The sequence below is a fragment of the Falco biarmicus genome, chromosome 4, assembly GCF_023638135.1.
Source record: "Falco biarmicus isolate bFalBia1 chromosome 4, bFalBia1.pri, whole genome shotgun sequence".
In the NCBI taxonomy this organism is placed as follows: Eukaryota; Metazoa; Chordata; class Aves; order Falconiformes; family Falconidae; genus Falco; species Falco biarmicus.
In genome coordinates this window covers 88614391-88634454 of record NC_079291.1, presented here as the reverse complement: position 1 = coordinate 88634454, position 20064 = coordinate 88614391, and the positions used below count along the sequence as shown (strand labels likewise).

Sequence of the window (20064 nt, the reverse complement as noted above, 5' to 3'; positions counted from 1 at the left end):
GAGGTGATGTTAGGTGTTCTGTTGTCAATATCTGCCCATTTGCTATGGCTAGAGCTTAGGAGATTTGTATATGTAGGCTAAGTTCAACCTCTGCAAATATTCCTCACTATCTACATCATCAATATAATTATTATATACAGCCAATTAGTCATCACCAAATACATGCTGAAGAAGAAAGAGAATCTGAGTTTGCACTAAAAATAATCCATTCCGACAAAAGTTAAAAAAGTCTATGAAAGACTTTAGCATGATTTTGTATCAAATCATGGGAGGAGGTGGAAGGAGGAGCAAAAAAAGGTGTAATAGTTAAGTTACTTAATCAATGGATTTTTACCTGAATGCGTTGTGGTGAAGCTACAGAGGAGTCTGTGGAAATTATCTGGATACGTTGGGAAGGGCTGGTCATCACTGGAGATTCAGATAGTGGAGTCTGAACAGTCTGCACCTGTAAATAACAAAGAATTTTAATTTACTGTTGCAGTACTGAAGTATTTTACATATATTAAACATCAGAGGGCCCTATAGCATAGAATCTAAATTTACTGGATAGATTACAGTCATTAAACCAACTTGGATTTGTTTTCAATGAATTGTCACAATATTGGCTTTTCTGGGGAACAGAATGAATCTGATCAATGACCAAAACCACAAAACCAAACCACCACCATCATGCCCCTTCCCCTCTGTGCCACTCCCCACAGCCATCCAATACTCCCATTTTTATTAAGTTTAGAATATACAGACACTTATACAAAGTACCTTATTTAGTATTATTGCGGGGGTGGGAGTGGGGTTGTTCGGATATAAACATGAGCTGAAGCTATTCTATCAGTCTTTAACACAGAGAAGTATCTGCAGATGTAGATGTCTATATGTATTTTTTTCACAGTTGCTACATGCATCTTTGCCATTCTTCATTTGGAACCTGACCACACAAAAAATTAGGCTTAACCAAACAAAATCAGAACAAGGTTTATCAAAATTACCCTGGAAGTTCTTGAAGAATTAGAATATGATTAGTTCCAGATCTCTTTTTGTTTGTTTTCAATAGAGGAAAAGCCGAATCATTCTGCTACTTATAATACAGTAACTTAGAAGAAAAATTCATATGCTTATTTGTGCTGTACTCATTATGAAAGCTCTGCTTTCTCGGTGCATTTTACAAGTTACTAGTTGATGACACGGCTCAATGTTTTGAGTCTCATGAGAAAACTCAAAACAAAGGAGATAATTTGGCTCTAAACCCATACACTGCATATGTTCACCAGTATTTTCAAAAAAGTTGCAAAATAGTTGAAAAACAGTTAGTGCACACAAGACACTAGTATTTTGGACTGCAGCAGCTCCAGAGGTGACATTACGGTCCGCAGTCAGCAGCACAACATGAATACTTTTTCAGTCACATTCTTTATTGAAAGTTATTATATAAAAGGATGGAAACCTAATAATATTTAAAAGACGGCTGACAGCAAATTTTACACATGCAGTATATCTGAGTAACAAACACTGTAAATTCTTACAATACAATAGAAATCTATACAGACATTCCATTTCAATTGGAATAAAATACTGCAGTGATGTACTCTATAAAAATGAACAGAATGTGGCATTACTGATTTCTTCAACATTCAATTTAACCCATAACTACTTATTTAAAAACAGTGCATATAGGCCAAAACTTTGTTCTTTGGGAAAATGTTCTGTAATGTCAATGACTTAACAGCCTTGATTTTTAGATAAGTCCGCCTAATGCAAAATAAATCTTACTTAAATTTTAGAACAGATTTTACGATTTGATAGTTTCATAATTTTAAATAATTATATATTGTAAATGGTATCATTTACAATACTTGTAAATTTTGATTGCAAACAATAATTTGGGTTTTCATAAATAACCCCAAAGGTCACATTTACATTGTCCCACAGAATCTATAGGACTGTGTCAACTGTATGACTGAGTACAACAATTGTATTCTATATGGTAATTTGAGAATATCAAATTAGTGTTTATTACCAATCCTCCCAGTCAAAGGGAAGGGGTTCAAAGGAAGGCTCAGCCGAATCTGGCAACTCAACAAATGGTTACAGGACTGCTGCCACAGCCAGGAGCTTACTACTTAGACCATGAGAATCACTGAGAAACCTGGTCTACTGGGGGCTGATGGGGTCCATCTGACAGAGAAGGGGAAAAGCATCTTTGGTCATAGGCTTTCCAAGCTGGTGAAAAGGGCTTTAAACTAAAGCTGTCTGGGGAGAGAAACCTCAGTCCATTCCACTCCTACCAGTTTGATGCCAGTGCCAGCAACAGATGCTTAAAGAACTAGATGATCTTCAAGGTCTCTTGCAACCTAAACCATTCTACGATTCTATGATCTGCAGTGACACGTGGTCAAAAACAGGAAGTTCAAAGATAGTTTTTATTAAATACTCTTTTAAACAATCTTGGAATTATTTGTTTATCAAAATCTATACAGTTGGACAACAGAGTAGTGACAATTTAGTCATCATTTAAGCTTGCATGGAAAAAAAAATAATCTTAATTTTGTAAGCTTTTCTGTTTAATATACAAAAAAGTTAATTTGTGATGCCAAGAAAGAAAAACCAATTTTGATACCAAGAAAAATTTACTGCAGTCTCTTTGGGGAAGCAAAGACATTAAAATACACAGCACTTTAATGAAGACACACTTTCTACTCTCCTGTTGCCTGTACCATAAGTAGTACATATACTATAAAAGTAAACCTGAATTGAACATAGAATCTCTAATTATCTTTAATATACAAGTCAAAGTTGCGTGGTAAATGAGGAAAAATACAGGAGAGTTGTAGAAATAATAGAATCTTGTAATTATTGGATGATTCAAGGCATCCAGCAGCAGAAAACAATATACCTAGGTGAGGAAAAAACCAAGATTCCCCAAATCAAGACACTTAAAGGACACATTTGAATAACGATCCCTACCTTGATGCCAAATTATTATCTAAGCTATGCACCCTTCTAAAGGTCTAAATTAAAGCAAAAAGATCTTTTAAAACTGTTTTCCAGTTCTTTCACCCCCAATTACAGAATCCTTAGCCTTCTTTTGAAATATTGTCACATCTTACACCACAATGCATTGCAGGCAGCTGCATTTTTCCATGTTGTTGAAGGATTTATAGCAACTCCTTAAAAAAATGCCAGTATATATATGGTAACTGCACCAAAATTCTTCTGCAAACATTTTGGGACTAAATAACCATTTCTTCTTCCTGGGTTTGTAAAGTACCTGCTGCAAAGGGGTCCCACTATACAACAGTGTTTTCAGGTACTACATCAACATAAAACCTAGTGCTTTATGCTTTAAAACACTTTCTCAGTTTTTATAGAATGGACCACATCCTCATATAAAGGTTTATTTTTACTGATCAACTCCAGTCTCCTTTGGGTTATTACTCACCCTCACCACGTGACTAGTTACCTTGTCTTAGGTGAGTTCTCCATAAAGTTGGGCAAGTCTGAGGCCAGCTGCCATTATATGCTGATATGTAATTTTCATGTTTAAATATTCAAAAACATGTATTTATTAAACTGAAAACAGACAAAATTTTAGTCTGCTCTTGGCTGGGAAGATATGGTATAACAACGAAAATTAATTTGTCCAATACCAATAAATGCTTCAGTGTGCACATACAATTTATTTTTATAATCTTATTAACATGCATACATATTCAGGATAGTGTAGGACTCTGAAATGCAAAATTTTACCTTCTTTTCATGCTTGTGTCCTTAATACTCAATGGAATAAGAACAGCTTTACATTTCTGACTGCTACTAAATATCTCAAGTTTATTTTCCAGAGTGAAAACACATGCCACTGGTTGACAGCAGAATCATGGTAAATAAATCAAATGCAAAAAGGGAACATATTTTTTGAAATACACAATCTACAAAATTAAGGAAAAATAATCTTCTGTCATTTTGTTTGACAGGAATATTTCTACCTTCAGCATTGTGACACACCTACAAGGGATCTGAATGGATAAATATGTGATGCTTTATTATGGTCCTATCCAGTCTGTCATACTAAACTTGACTTTTAAATCAAAGTATTAAAAAAGCCCAAAACAAACAGCCATGAAACCAAAACAAAAAAAACAGGAATAGTAGTCTGAGAATATGCAACACACTCAAAAAGATCTATCAGAGATTTGCAAGGTTAACTTCAGACAGCTTATATAAATACTGTAGGAAAAATTAAGCTATCTTTAATTAGACTCCCAAATAAATTTAATCAAAGTATTTTGAAAGAAAATGGCTTGTACGTACTCATATCAGGAAGATAATACTGTTTAGCATTATATTAGGTTCACTTACAGGATTAAACATAACATTGACTATTCTAATCTGTTGTTCAGAAGAAAAATGACACAAGAAACCCGTATCATGTTTAAAGCAACTGTTGCAGAAGCTCTACATGTAAAGAACTAGTCCTTCCAAGTCAATGAAGATATGTTTCTGCAATTCTAAAATGTATTTTAAAAAAATTAAATACACTTGAATTTCTTTAAGATGGGAAAGAGTCTCAAATGAGACTTCATCTTGAAGAGATGAGGAAAGAAACGAAGTAGGCCATATAGAAGACTTCAGAGCACCACATTTTACAGAGGCTTAGTGAACAACCACTTAAAAGTAACCACTAATGCTGCAACTTAAGATGTAGTCAGAAAATAATACATGTAAAATATTGCTCAACCCCCCCTAATTTCCCTACACAAAACACATCAAATACACTTATGTTAAGAGACAGGGAAAAAATAATCTCTTTTAATTCCCTTAGTACTGTTTTCTTCCTGGAGCTCCCTAGCTGTACACCCTACAAACTCCAGTACTTACAATGTCAAATTCTTCCTGCAGTCTTACATTTTTCCTCAGCAAACCTCTGAGGGCAATCCCAGAAAAATGTCAAGGTCACTTTCAGTCAGATCACAGCTATTTTCATCCAGTCTCCATGAGGATTTCAATCACAGAAAGCAGCCAGGAATGTTTTTAAAATGCCCTCTCTGTGACCCTGTTCCTCTGAAGGTCAAGTTTACTATCATTCCCTGTAACCACGGAAGAAGAATCAATGTATTCCTGTTGTTTTGTCACCTGGTGAAGGAGTTTGTCTAATAGTAAGACTAATTTCATCTGGAGAACATAGTCCCATGTTATCAAGCTTCCCCCTCCCCCTGTTCTCTGTTCTTAAGCCCCTCAACCTGCTCACTCTGTGAACTACAAAACAGCAAAATGAAATCTGAGAAAAGAGTCTGCTTGTATCTTGAATTATTTTCAAATCAGCAAAACTGAAAGGAAAGTCCACCACATTCCCTGCGGAGCATCTTTAGCCTTAAAGTTCATTAGGCTTTCTAAAGTAGCCCAGGGCCCTCAAATATGACACAGCATAATCAGTCCTAATACACATTACTTCATACAGTAAGTTTGACACACGTGTGATACATTAATTTAAACTCCATAACAAAACACTTGTATGAAGTTGCAATAAAGGCTGACAAATGGGTGAAAGTAGAAAATGTTTTAGAATTCTTAGAAAGTAAAACTTGTTAAAGTTATAGCACTTGAAGTTTTGGGGGAAATGACCATGTGCTTGACAAGTTTTATGACAGTAAACTTAAATACAGTAGACTTCCACCACAAAGCCTTATGCAACAAATGCATGATCTAGGTGTCTTTAAGTAGCACTGGTATTTTCTATTAACTTCAAGGACTCCTAATCTTAGCACAGAAATATGCTCACTATTGAAATTAGGCTCTTTACTTGATAGAAAACACAACTATCGATCATGTAACTCTCTGGAAATAGTATCTATGAATAGTTACTGTAACTCCTGTGAATGTATTTACAGCATGGGTACAACTTAAATGTTAGGTCAACCAACTGTGATCTAGTGTGGGGAAAAGTAAGTATTATACTTAAGACATGTGAGAAAACCCAATGACTTTTAGTTGGATTTTCCTTGTGCTTATTATCTGACACCACACTCAATAATCTTGTTACTCTAGGCTTTCATTTGTCCAATTAACCCGGGAAAGACGTTTATGATACCCGATTAGCAGCTGTCTTTCCTGGGACAAAACCCAAATCCTGAATATAATAACACTTTATCACTACATAACCCTCTGTTCAGAAGTGGACTTCCCAGCTCTAAAGTTTGGAATAGCTGTATTGCAAAGAGAAGGCAGAATCTTTGTAATACTTAAGCAGAAGTGATATAAAAACGCATTAAGAAAAAAAAGACTAGAAGTTTCCTGTTCTCTGAATCAAAAGACAGGCTTGCAAAGTAATAAGAATTTGAAATAAAATATGAAACCTGTAAACTAGTGTACTAATGTAGTTAGTGCTACATTAGTAACTACCAATGTGGTTAACGGCTTTGTCACAACTGCCCAAGTGACCCACAAAATCTCTAAGACTTCAGCAAGAAACATAAAATATACAAAATGCATCTTTAACCAAGGGTAATGTTAGATTTTTAGGGCATGGTAATTCTTTTTTGTTGATGGAACTTGTCTCAAGTACTGTATACTGCACAGAAATATTACAGCTACAAAGGCTTTCACTCTTATTTTTATAGGACATCAACTATGCTACTGTAATAAACACCCATAGCAAAGCAAAGTTAGTATTTTATAACTTTAGTTTCTAATAATTCAACAGTGACATTCAAATAGAACAATACTTACAAGAGTATATATTATGTTTAACAGAGAGCCTCTTAAGCTACTGAGAAATCCTGAAATGACCATACATAGTACTTTTCACAGGAAAACATTTTTCAGAAATTAGTCCAAATATCTATCATTCTACTTGGTGTCTTACTTTTGTTGTTGTATGTATCTCACTTATCGGAAATGTCCTTCTAAGAATGCTTCTCTGACTTAAGTAGAAGAACATTTTTTATATTCATGCCACTAAAAGCCAAAGTAATTGTACTGCATGAATACACTGAGCAGTTCTCACTAAGTGTAAACCAGTTTCAGAGATATTATTAATATTATTGAAAAGAGAACTGAAATTAAAATAAGGCACAGGTAAGATACCACAGATCAAATATGTTCAACTGCACCCAGAAACCTAAACTATTTTTACAAGTTTCCTCTCATAAAACAGTTAAAGAATTTCAATGAAAAATATGGTACCAAGCTTTACACCATAAAAAAATTGCTACATCGCGAATCAAATCAGAAAGATTTATTTTTCTGTAGATAATTTTTTCTTAAAAGCCTATTATTAATTTAATACTTAAAAGTAGTTTGTTAGGAAAATTATGTATTGCCTGGAAATATCCAAATAGTTTTCTTTCACAGATGTAAGATACATCTAAAAAAAATTTTAAGTTATACTCTTTGGAATTTACTGTCCTGACCACTTGGGCCCTTTGTAGAATGGCAGCCAAAATTCAGATCCACCATGGAAGAACTCATCTGTAGTTAAACTGCCCTAACAGGACACTGGTGTAACATCTTGTATGAAACATATGAAGACAACAGTCATGAAAGAAGCTGCAATTCTTGGCTTACCTGTACACTAAAAAAAAAAAATTATCTCAGACTACATCTTGCATAACACCTTAAAGCCTATATTACAGCAGCTACAGCACATCTGGTAACACTGCATTCAGAGGCTGCCAAGCTGCATAAGCCATGCAGGATCTCTTTACTCCAGTATGTTTTATGTGAAATATACCATCAGCCTGAGAGGTGTCTAGGTCTTCTGCAATTAACAGTAACTTGACAAAAGCTCTATTTTAACTAAAAACTGTTTCAGAAGACTCAGCATCAAAACTCTAACGTGAAAATTTATCCAAAAATGAGAAAATGGCCAATGATAAGATTAAACACAAATGGCCTGATTTTACACTTAATTCTTACAACAAAGCAAAACTTATTTCACCAGAACACAGTGTTTCTACTCTTCTTTTTCAGCAGACTGTGCTTCATCTAGACTTAAACCAAAATTGCTGAACTACTTATGATGTAACTTACCAGAGAGATCTGAAGAAGGTCAAGAAAATACTTTATGTGACAAAGATATACGGTATTTTTTCAGTCCCGTGGCAAAACATGCTTTCAGAAAGGCCCAAGATTTTCACAGGTTCTTATCAGGGCACTGAGGGAACCAAAAGCAACTAAAATTCTCCCAGCAACGCAGCTGGCATAAACAAGATCCCAGTAAACACTGGGCTCAACAGAGTCATCTCCTGTGACTCTCCCTGTAGCCTCTGATAGAGAAAAAGGATGCACTGGGAATAGTCTGTGGCTGTCATGGAGGCAGAAGGGGCCAGTTTCAGCAACTACTAGAAGTTCCTCCTGGTCACACCAAAGCTGATGTTGGAAAGAGGAAACAGTCCTTATTCCTCCCCACAGTGACAGTGCTGGTTAAAAACCATGTTAAAAACTAATTCACTGCACAGGGAATACATCTCCACTTCACAACCAAATCCATTTTTCTGAAACAACATGCAAATCAAGTCAAAGTCAGTGCTGGGACTGAACCTGGGCCACTGATATATTGCACAGTGACGGCACTAAATAAACGCTTGAGAAAAGTAGCATTACCTATTTTTGCATAAAGGCTAAATGTTAAGGAATACTGCACTGAAACCGTCTGGAGTTAACTAAGCTGCTTAGCATTAGTAGCTAAATTTGCTGAAGCCCTAGGCTGCAAGCTTTCACCCAGATACGTTGAACTTTTACCTAATTCTGTGAAAGAGGTCCTCAAGAGCTGGTTCAAGCTGGAAGATAAGGAAACAAGGAGGGCTGCTAGAAGTATCAGTAGAAGCTGAAACCTTAGAGATAGGGAAAGAAACAGCCCACCTAGAAACAATGAAATGACCCAATGAAGAACAAGAAGACCCCAGACTCTAATATTATTACTGGTCCAAACTGTCATGAGGGATGGAAAACTTAAATTGCAAGGTCATAACTGCCCAGGAATTTCTTTCTTCAGGGTCCCTCTGTGGAGGCACCCAGCTTGAGCTGTTTCTACTGCTGTACCACTCAAATTACCTTACTGGACTTAAAGCCTGAGGCTTTGCTAGGGCATACCCAGGGTGGAGAAGATTCTTTTAACACAAAGTATTTTTTTTATGCTTTTCAAAAGCTATTCAGGATGAGAAGGAATTGCCAAAATTCTGTCTGAATCCCCTAGCTGCTCTCTGTTCTCCATCTCATGAACTGTAAGTAAAGGCAACTGCAGACACTAAAAATGAAACTCTCACCCAATCTGTTCAGAAATACACAGCTGGAAAAATGCAACACCACTTCTATAAAGCAGAAGCAAGCAACAGCAGTGAAACCATTTGAAACCATTACAAGGACAATTTTTAAAAGTCCTAAAAATAGAGTAAGTACAAAAATACATGCAATGCTGGAGCGTGCTCAGTGACTTCTGTGATACACTCAGTTTCATGGGAAACCTGATCAACTATTGCTCAAGAAAGAAAAACAGCATATGGCCTACCTGCATGACAGTCTGATTTGGTGCTCGGCATCACAGTTCTCAATAAACCCATGCACTACATATGTGGCAACTATGTTGAAAAAATGATGCAGATATAGCTAAACCTGCAAATATTTGCATTAAGTTATCCTATTTGCAACCTGTCTCTCATCATTCATAACTTAAAAGTCAGGGCGGGATTAATGACATTCTCTCCTTCCATTCAATTGTTACCAATTATGATATAAAATACGACATTCTAAAAAAGCTTCTCATTTTTAAGGCCACTGCCAAGTTTCATGCTAGATTTTCTCTAAGAAACAGTCAGTACAAATACAGAATTTTATCATGTTTCAAGAAAACTAGTGATGTGTCTACCTGTATTAAAAACTGTACCTGACTGAAGACACAAATTAGCAGGCAGGCAGCCATTCATAAAGAAATGGTTGAACATTAACATGGTCATAGCATTAATTAATTCTTAATGACATAATGCTGCTTATAACTTTTTCCATGACCAAGTTTTCATGGTGTTATGCAGTGGACAGGCATGTAATTTAAGGAGGAGTTGAACACTGTAAAGAGATGAAGCCCTCTATTTACCCACCGGCCAGGAAGAAATCACAGAGCTTCATACACTCTTGAGATGGAGCGATCTCTCCAGTGGCAAGTTACAACCATCACACTATGTTACCACGGTGCATTTCCTGCACGAGGAATTACAAATGTCACATATTTTATGTGCCTTAGATGTAATTATAGCACTCAAGTTCTAACAAAATAGTATAAGGTTTGCCAGTATTTCCATTACAGTTTTTTATTTCCAAGTTTGTTTGGAACAGTTTTTAAAAAATGCAGCTTGCCAAACTGATACCTGGTATAACAAACTAGAGTGAAAATCTGCTTGTTGGTTTTCAGTGTGAAATTTTAGTTTTTTGAAACTACTCCTTAGATGTTATTTCAGGATACTCAGTAGGCCATTTTCCACACTATTTAAAAAGAATCAAAATTTTTTTTCAGAAAAAAATTGCTGTTAAGCAGGGAATCTCTAATCCATTTCTGAAAACACAATGACATACAAATTTCCTTTGTATATAGAGCTTCTTCTTGAACTAAAGATATTTTTTAAAATCCAAGTGTAATCTTAGTTCAATATGCAAAAAAAACCCCAAACAAATGTCTGAAAAGTGGCCTTGTCTACAGAGGTCTCAGCCTACTTGCCCTTCGTTATTTATGAAATTCCTTAATTATGCAATCATATGATAAAACATAGTAAATTTGAAGGAAATTAAACCAAATAATTTGAAACTGACAAAAATTCTCATTTATTTTTTGACTGAAGTTTGCATACTGAAGGAGATAAATAGATTGTTTTCTATGTCCACATTCACATGCAGTTTCAGTATTTATGACTTGATTTAGACATTATAGCTGTTGAGCATCCAAGCTTCAGTAAACATACACCAAGACAAGACATCACTTAATATCACTTTAAGCAGGTCTTGTGCTCTTTTTCTCATGGGTATAGACAGAAAATATAAAGGCTGATTTAAATTCATCACCCTACTGTAAATTTGACATAGTGCATAAGTAAAACAGGTAACTTCAAACACTGTTGTGGATTTAGATGACAATTCAAAAAATGAGCCAAAACCTTTCACATCCAAAATGGTCAAGCTAACAATCAAATGACCAGAAATTCTGTTACATTAATTTTTTTAACAATGCATAATGCAGCCAAGTTTCTCTATAGTTCATGTTGAATTTCCTACTTACACTCCTAACATGGGGGCCACCACAATGAAGTAAGGTAAACAAACTACATATTGGTTGCACTGGTCTCTTGTTTGTCCCCAGCTGTAAAGCAATACTGTTCTATAAAGATTTTCTGTTCCATTTACACTTAATTGTAAACAGCAAGGACTCCCCAATATATTATTCATTTCACAGGCTCATATACCAACTGTTGTGATATCATCTGTCACTCACCTCAGCCACCTGCTGAGTCTCCACTACCTGCTGAGCCAGCACCTCCATATTGGTTGCCATGGTGAAACAAGATCATTAGAGAACCTGTTTGAAAAGATGCCAGCAACTTCCATCAGGCACAAAAGTAAGGTTTTTGTTCTTCTTATTAAAGAAAGCTCTGATACAACTTTTTGACAGTTTACTATAATGTTTGACATATCTGACAAATAAGAAAATATGCCATGGAAGCATGTGTGTATATGCACATATATACACACGTATGTACAGAACATGCACAATGGAACCACAACATTTAAAAAGCTGATACACACAGTTATTATTTTACTTCATAAAGCCTCTAATATACTATTTTTACTCTATTGCTTAAGCTGCAAAGTAGAGAAATTAGAAAGTTTGAGTGTCAACTAGTCAACTACTGATGCAGTTTGTGGATTTCACCTATCTCTAAGGTCCTTTCCTCAACTCAAAAGAGAAACCTTATAGTTAAACCGCTTCTAAACTACATGCTGAACAAGGAAACAGCAATCTAAGAATGCTGTTTTGAGCAAATTTTTTATTGAGCTATTCTGTCAAACTGCCATGTTCATGCATATTCTTACGGTAATCTTGCACAAAAAGGGAAATAAACAGTCACATCTAAAATGTATTTTCTATTATCCAAACTTTTTAATTATAATGCAATAGTATTATCACTCTGAGGAGAAAATACTGCTAGCGTTTTACCCTACTGTGAGATTCTGTACCTCCAACTTTATGCTCTTCAGGGGTTGGGGGGGGGGGGGGGGGGGGGAGGGGAGACAAAACAAAGAGGAAAAAGGAAGGAATAAGGAAAAAAAGACACTTCCAATACATTTTTAACAATCATTATTAAGGCTGTGTTTCTCCAACGGTAAATTTAATTAAGATTTCAAATTAATGCATTCAGGTTTTAATCATGACTTGCTCATTATAGAGCCAGAGTTCAGATGCTGACCCAGGTATAGGTAATGAAAAGGCATTCCTGAATGTTGGCCCATTTAAAAGTTTTATTGAAAACCTTCTGTTGGTACTTGTAAAGCAATCATTTCACATAAAACTAAAAAAAAAATACTATGAACAGTAGCAAAACACATAACAGAAAAATGCATGCATATCTCTAGCATCCACCCCTTCCTCCCCCATTCAAATGTAACTTCTACAAAGGTAATATTGAAAATGTAAAAATTTGTTGTTAAAAATATTAAATCACATTGTGGTAAATTAAACCTGAATAATATGTTGTATATGTCAATGGAAGACTATTCATAACGATGCATAATCAAAGTTGAGACATTCCCTATGGAAATCATATTTATGCTACTCATACAGAATGTCATTTTTCTTCAAGTGCTTAACTTGCACAGTAAGGTCATGAACCATTTCCACCTGACCCATTTAATATTGCAGCTTGTGGATATTTCTCAATTGTTCAGTAATTCCTTTTCAGTGTTCTCATCTTATTTTAAAGTTATTTTTTATGTTCAGCAAGGAAGGTAACTATATAACATGCTGTTCTGGTGCTTTAAGATGAAGGAAACCCTGAACATGAGATATTTTGTTCATAGGATTACTTTTCTGAGACCCAATGAAGTCTTTACTGTGGTAAGGCTCTGACAGTTTTGCTGTTGATGTTGTTATCCACCAAGGGGTTTTGTACTTTTGACCTTCCCAAAAGAGTAATAAACTCAGGCTATCTGATCAAATCCAACTGGAAGCCCAGAAACCATACATAGCCAGGCCAAGTAAGCTCATTAATGATGTTGACTCCCAGAGCATGACACAAAGCAAAATCAGCTTCCTATCAAAACCCTGGAGCAGCAGAGTTCATGAGAAAAAAACCACTACCACAAACCAAAGCAAACCATCAAAAAAAAGGCAGAACTTGCACCAGGAAAATCTTTTCAGTCTAATAGGGTGGCATCCAGCTCCATACGTGTAGATCAGGGGTCCTCAAACTACGGCCCGCAAGCCAGATACAGCCCCCCAGGGTCCCCCCCGCTGGGGGTTGGGGGGAAACCAAGCAGCCGCAGATGACTCCCTGCCACTTCATCCGCGCGCCAGCCCCCTGTTTAAAAAGTTTGAGGACCCCTGGTGTAGATGCACGGCTGTCATATTACAGCATAAAATGATTCATTTCTCCTGAAGTTGCAGTGAAATTTCTGAGAAGCTATTCTGTGGGTACTGCCCTACTACGTTGCCACAGCAAAAGGCCGTATTCAGCTTCTTGACATTCGTTCCTTTCTCTTAAGGAAACGGGGTTCTTAACAAATACGACGTGCCTGACTCAGCTACATGGCGAAGCAGGTCAGCACGCTTCACCTTAGCCGGAGTCTGGAGAAGGAGGTGGGAAGAGAGGAGGCTCACAGGTTAGGCTCTGCTGGGAACCTCTGTTACACTGCTACTGGCAGGAAGCCGCCAGGAAACCTTGCGACAACTGATACAACAGAAAAATCATGAGGCCGGTGCCCTGTCCGGGAGCGGCTCCAACACCTCATACCACCTGAACCCCTCGCCGAAGCAGACGGCGGCCTCCTTCCCGCCGCGCTCACCGCCTGCCCCCATTGGCTGCAGCGCGCGCGCAACTCGCCGAGGCACAGAGGCCCGCGCGCAAGCCTCTACTGAAAAGCCTTCATGCGGCTACTGCCCCGCGCGCCATGGAGCCACGCCCCTCCCTCCTGTTCCAACCAATGACCTCACTGAACACGTAGCATTCCCACACGCGCCAGCGATTGGTTGAGGGAACCGCCTTGTAAGCCCCGTGACCCCGCCTCTCGAGTAAGAGGGAAAACATCCGAGGGACGCGACCAAGCATAAGATGGCGGCACTGGCTGGCGGCCAAGTCCCAGGCGGGGCTGCTGCTGCCGCCATTAGGCCCCCTCCTCCTCCTCCTCCTCCCCCCCCCACCCCCACCCCGTATATCCTTATGTCAGGTTATGAGAGGCCCGGGCATGGTAGTAGGGAAGAGGCCGGTAAGATGGCGGCGGTCTCAGCCCCGTATGCAAAGTACCCACCGCCCCCTCCCCTCCGCCCTCCCGGTGGCAAAGGTAAAAGGGTCGGGTTCAAGCCGCCGCCTCCGCCCGCTCAGACTCCATCTTCTCGCTCTGTGTCCGTGTCCCGAGCTCGTCATTGCCGCGACCATCGCCCCTACCACCCCCCGGACAGCAGACTGCTCTCACCGAGACCGGACCGGCTCCGACCTCAGGCGGCCCACATTCCGGCCCAGCAGCTCCGCAACGGGACTCCCGCACCGGATCGACCCAGCACCTCACAATGGTTCTCTCCCTCTCCTCCCCCCTCCCCCCGGAGCTGTAGGCCTGCCTGCTGCACAGCCGGTTCTCGCTTACCAGCAAAATACCGGAACCTTAAAATCCCCCCTCCCCTTAAACCAAGCGTTACCCCTCCCCTCCGCCTTTCGCAGGGGTGTCCCGAACAGGGGCCCGATGCCACCTCCCCGCACCCCCTCCTTTCTGCTCCCAACGAAAGAAACCCAACCGGGCCGCCTCAATTTTAAAAAACGATTTTTACCTCAGGAATTGGTGCCAAACGTGCCCTGGCGGTGGCCCTGACCCGGGCCCAGGCGGGCCGGTGTTGGGTGGTGGTGCCCAGCGGCGGCCCTCCCTCCCCCCGTGAGGGCGGCAGCGGTGAGGGGGCTAACGGGGTCCGCGGGGGGGGGGCGGGTCTGTATTATGGGGCCGCGCGGGGGGATGGGGGTGGTGTTTTGTTTTGTGTGCCGTGCCCCTGTGAAAGGTCAGAGTTCGTGACCCCGCCCGCCGCTGCCGCCGCCCGCGAGCGTTTCCCCTCTTCCTCTTCCCAGCACCAGGCCGGCCGCGGCCCCCTTCATCCCCCTCGCGGGGCGGGGCTGGGGACGGCGGCGGGGAGGGGCTACCTGAGCCTCTCCGAGCCTTCGCGCCAACGCTCCGCCGGGCAGCGCGCGCGGCGGGCCCGCTCCGCCTGTGGCGGCGGCAGTTGTCCCCGTCCCCGTCCCCGCGCGGGGGGTGGCGCTGGGTCCGGAGGCCCGTGCTGGGCGCTCGTGGTGCCCCGGCGGGAGGGGGCGTTGGGCGGGCACCTGCGGTGGGAGGATCCCAGCCCTTGCACGGGCTCGGTCTTCTGAGGGCGTGAGAGGAAGGGAGCCCCTGCTTGCAGGCTGTCCGTCGAGACCCTGGCTTATGAAGCTCCCCGGTGCCCTGCAGCCGGAGTTAGCGGGTTGAAGGGGATTATACCGCACGCAGGCGGGCGGTGCCGTTACGTGTATGTGTCTCCTCGCCACAGATGCAGAGTCAAAAGTAGCCTTACAGTTGATGCTGGCTTTCGCAGAGGCCTCCACCGCCTGGCTGTCCTGAGTTTTCCTTTAATTTTGTAATGTCGGTGTCATCAGTGAGGGCTCTCCTGGTTAAGCTGCCTGTAAGTGAGGCTGCTTTGCCTCTGAATGTGCGATTGTAGGTATGAGCCAGGTTTGGGTGCAGCTGAGGTGGGCTTGAGAGCTTGCCACTTTTCAGTGCTTGCCGTCTTTCTGAGGCTATTGGGTGTTGACCTGTGACCCTGGCTCACTGTCAAAACTGTGTGTTGCTATTTTTTAACCTACCCCTATTAAAATGATCTTAAGTACGTGTAGCGAGTTTCTCTTTAGTAATTTGATGTGACAGAAGCTGAAGGAGCGGTCAGATGAACAGTAAAACTGGAAGATAGGATGCAATAGTAACTCCTGAAAGGAAACGTATGGAAAAGATGGCAGCTGACAGTCACCACTCCTGGGAGTTGTTTGGTTTTGGGGGGTTTGTTTGGGTTTTGGTGTTTTTGTTTGTTTGTTGTCAGAACTGGCAGTGTGGGGCGAGGATGTGAGAAATGTAGAGAAATTATGTGAAAAACCTATGAATTATGGCCTTACTCTCACAAAACAAGAGTTACTAATGCACATGATGTACAGATGTGTTTGCAATACAAAAATAAAATGTTTGAAAACATGTCTTGGGTATTTGTTCATTACTGTAATGTTAAATGTATGAAGAATTTTCAAATTCTTAAACTATGGACCTCTTCAAAAGCAGATTTATTTTTTTACTTCATAAGACATACTATTAAAGTGTAAATACATTTTTTGAATACAGATATGTGTAAGGATTTTCAGTATTCTCATAACAGCCTTGGTGTAGAAGTAGGTTAGGTATTAGGGTAGGAATGTGTTTCCCTTATCTAAATTGAGGATAATGACTTGTGGAGCAGCATCTATGAGTACAGCATGTTTTTTAAATTGACGATTTGGGGAAAAAAGCCCACCTTTTAAAAAGTGCAATAGACAAAGATAATAAATTGCTGTTAGTCAAGCTTTAAACTGTAAGATGTGTATCTGTTTGGTCATGGTTGTAAGCAAATATAAACTGAATTGTTAGTTTTGTCCTTTTATTTGCTATCCTCAAATGTTTTCATCAGAACCTTAATTTTTAAATTATTTTTTTCACAACAGCTGTGTTCATGGTTAGGTAAAAAATAATTTCGGTCTTGAGGTCAGAGGATTCTCTGACAAGACCTAGTACTTCTTGCCAACAGTTTATGTTCAGTTCTGCATTCCTCAGTGATGGATTGTCACCTGCTGAATAAATGAAAGGAGGATCCCACCATGAACAAAGATGCTTTTGGATTTTAGAGTCATCCTTATGAGCAGGAACATCAGAATGTGTAGGAGGGGAAGGAAGTAGACTAGGATGCTTTCAGTTACATTTTTGCTTTCTATAGTAATGATTATTTTGAGCTCTTCAGGGAAATAGTGCTATTTTCCCTTGATAATAAAATACATTTAAAATTCATTTGCTTCTGTTCACTAGCAAATTCTCTTGCCCATACCTCTGAAAAGGGAAGTCCAGCATTTTGGTAGCTTTGGACTGCTACTTGTCTACTTTTCTGATTCCTGGCTGTTGGTATTTGGAGTGGATTGAAATTCTGATCTTTTCAGTTGATGTATAGATGAGAGCCAGGACTTTTCAAGGACTCCCAATAACAGGTATTTGTGTTTTGGCATTTGTTCGCTTTTCTGCAGTAGTTGTTCTATACTTGCTTACCAGGTAAGTCGCTTTCCCACAAGTCGTCTTGACCCTTTTCACTACTCCCTGTTTAGAAGCGTGCAAGAGTGTGCTTGGGGGGTGTGGTGTTTTCTTCTTTTAATTGGCTTGAGCAAAGGTGCGTTAGGTATCATGATAAAGATTTCTCAGTGGCCTTAGTGCATGAGAGAATTTACCAATTGGCTTAGAACCCATACATTAGAGGGATTGGCACTTAGGGACATGGTTTAGTGTTAGACTTGGCAGTGCTAGGAAATGGTTGGACTCAATGACCTTAAAGGACTTTTCCAATCTAAACAATGCTGTGATTCTATAGTGCAGCTTATTTACTGGTTTGCTCACCTCCATCTGTTCTTACATCTAGTCTTACAGTCATGTTGTGTAGGGGAATGATTGACACTGATAATATGTAGCTGTGGCCTTGCTTTGACAATGTGCAGCAGTGATCCTACAGCAAAGTGGTTAAATAGCTCTGAGGAGTGTGGGGAAAAAAAACGTGGATGAAACAGAGACGAGGAGTGTGGTCTGGCCCCTGGAGGATGGAGAAACAGCATGGACAGTAGAGTTTGACCAACAGTAAAGCTTTTTGTTGCTTGCTAGTTTATTTGTGTTGTGTTATTTCCTGACCGCTGTAACTCAAATTGCAACAATGTTGTAACCTGTTTTGACATAAGTTGTCTTTCGTTTGGTTTTACCTGTTTAAAACATGTGATTCTGCATGCAGGGGCTGGTAGGCATTGCAGCAGCAATAACCTTGTGTACCTTGTGCCCTTCTGCTGTATGATAGTCAGTCAGGAGGCCTAGCTAGGAAGGTGTTTTCTCTTGCACGAGTAATTACTGTTATTTCTTGGGCTTTGGAAGTGTTCTGCCCCTAGTGTTGCGTTTGAGAGCGTACCTCTGACTTGTCACTAGGCTTTTTTTTATATGAACAGAATTCTTTTTGAAGTAAGTTTGAGATTTGTCCAAGGAAAGACTGGAAAAATGAACATGTATGTTTGAAGGCCCTACCAGTCCTGTCAAAAGAGTTATGTAAACCTGCAACAACCGAAGATCTGCAGTGGATTCCTTTCAGTAGGTATTAATAATCTTTGGTATCTGAAGGGAAAATGAAAACACTTATTTCTGTAAACTGGTATTTTTGTTTCTGAAGGATTTTCTTGATGTACAGCATATGTTGGCAACCAAATGAGTATGTACTTATGAAAGACTTGCTGTGGCATAATGGAGTAGGAGAACAGAAAAGATGAGCAATCATTGGGATGCTGTTCCCATAAAGCAGGTGTGTGCTGATGGTAATTTCCAAGCATGTTATTTCTTCACCCTGTTGGATGCATACCTGAATGTACAGCCTGCTTCAGCAGGGCTCCCTCTTCTAGAGTTTCGTGCATTGTGAGAATCTTGCTATGGTAAGACGTTGCACTGAAGGTTTCTTGCTTTAGAGCCTAACTGATCCAGTGGTCAAGAGAAAGGGTGGTTTTGTCTGTTTACATCATTTTGTGCTTTTGAGCACACACATTTTATTTCTTTGTTAAAGCCCAAGGTCAGAGATACTTTGGAGAAGTAGGATATTGCACTTGGACCAGTGGTCTAGTCTGTTAAAGCAAAATTCTCTATTGTTTTGAATGTTGCCAGTAACTCAATCAGTTACTGACGTTGCTGGAAGGCAACATACACTTTTTCCTCTGTCAGAGTGGCACTAGAAATAAAAATGCAGTAATGAAAATTGTATATCCTATGAAGTAAAGCTTGGAGATACCTTATTGAATGTTTGCACAGTGATCTGAAAACAAACCAAGATTGCTTAGCATTATCTTGCAAACATGTTTCAGGTATATACATTGATCTGAGGGGGGGCGGGGAAGTGACCGTAAGTGAAAACTACATGCTTTCATAGTATGATTTTATGGAAATAAAAATATGGTATCTTGTAACTTCTGAGCGTGATTTAGTTTCTTGTGTTTAAAAACAGTGAACAAATCCTGAGTTCTGTTCTGCAGTGTTGTACAAATCTCTGGGTAACTGCTTGAAATTTTGCAAATGTTAAATTTGCAGCTCGCAGTAATTGGTTGTGATAGTGACAGACTGTTATTTTTATTGTTGTTATTTTTTGGGATGCCTCTAAAAGTAGTGGGCACAAACATAACTGCCTGCACTCTAGTGAGACAAATCAGACTTGCCTGTGGGCTTATTTAAAGTTAGCTAATTTAACTAATAGTGGACGAACACTGTAAATCCAAAATTCAATGTGATACACCAAATTAAAGATAACAAGTGGTTACCTGCTTAGTGTCTATTCCAGTTCTGTCCATCTTCTTTCATTTCTTTTTCACAAATTTCTCTTGTTCCACTTACTAACAAACCTCTGACTGACACTGATAGAATAGAAGATGCGAAGTGCCACACATGAATTGGTGCTTTCCCCCTCTCTGCTTCCTGCTTGGCAAGTTGAGGAAAGGTGTAGAGGACAGGAGAAATTGTCTCCTTGTTTCTGCCACCAAGAGGCGGCCTTGGAGCAGTTCTGCTCTG

At 39.8% G+C, this 20064-nt stretch overlaps 1 protein-coding gene across 7 annotated transcripts in view; it reads right to left on the bottom strand.

Moving 5' to 3' along the window:
- NR2C2 (nuclear receptor subfamily 2 group C member 2) overlaps positions 1-19798 on the bottom strand; it is a 48758-nt gene extending 28960 nt beyond the window's left edge. For 2 of the 7 annotated variants that reach the window (XM_056334864.1, XM_056334871.1), the window contains exons 1-3: positions 14662-14797; positions 11468-11551; positions 335-445 (exon numbers count right to left, since the gene is read on the bottom strand). In XM_056334864.1, the coding sequence (XP_056190839.1) occupies positions 335-445; positions 11468-11527 (171 nt within the window). In that variant the 5' untranslated portion in view covers positions 11528-11551; positions 14662-14797. Of the gene's footprint in view, positions 1-334; positions 446-4872; positions 5082-8022; positions 8140-10085; positions 10186-11467; positions 11552-14661; positions 14798-15010 lie in introns of those variants that run through there. The other 5 variants (XM_056334868.1, XM_056334865.1, XM_056334867.1 and 2 more) reach the window with 5 other exon arrangements.
- Between the last annotated feature and the right edge of the window lie 266 nt (positions 19799-20064).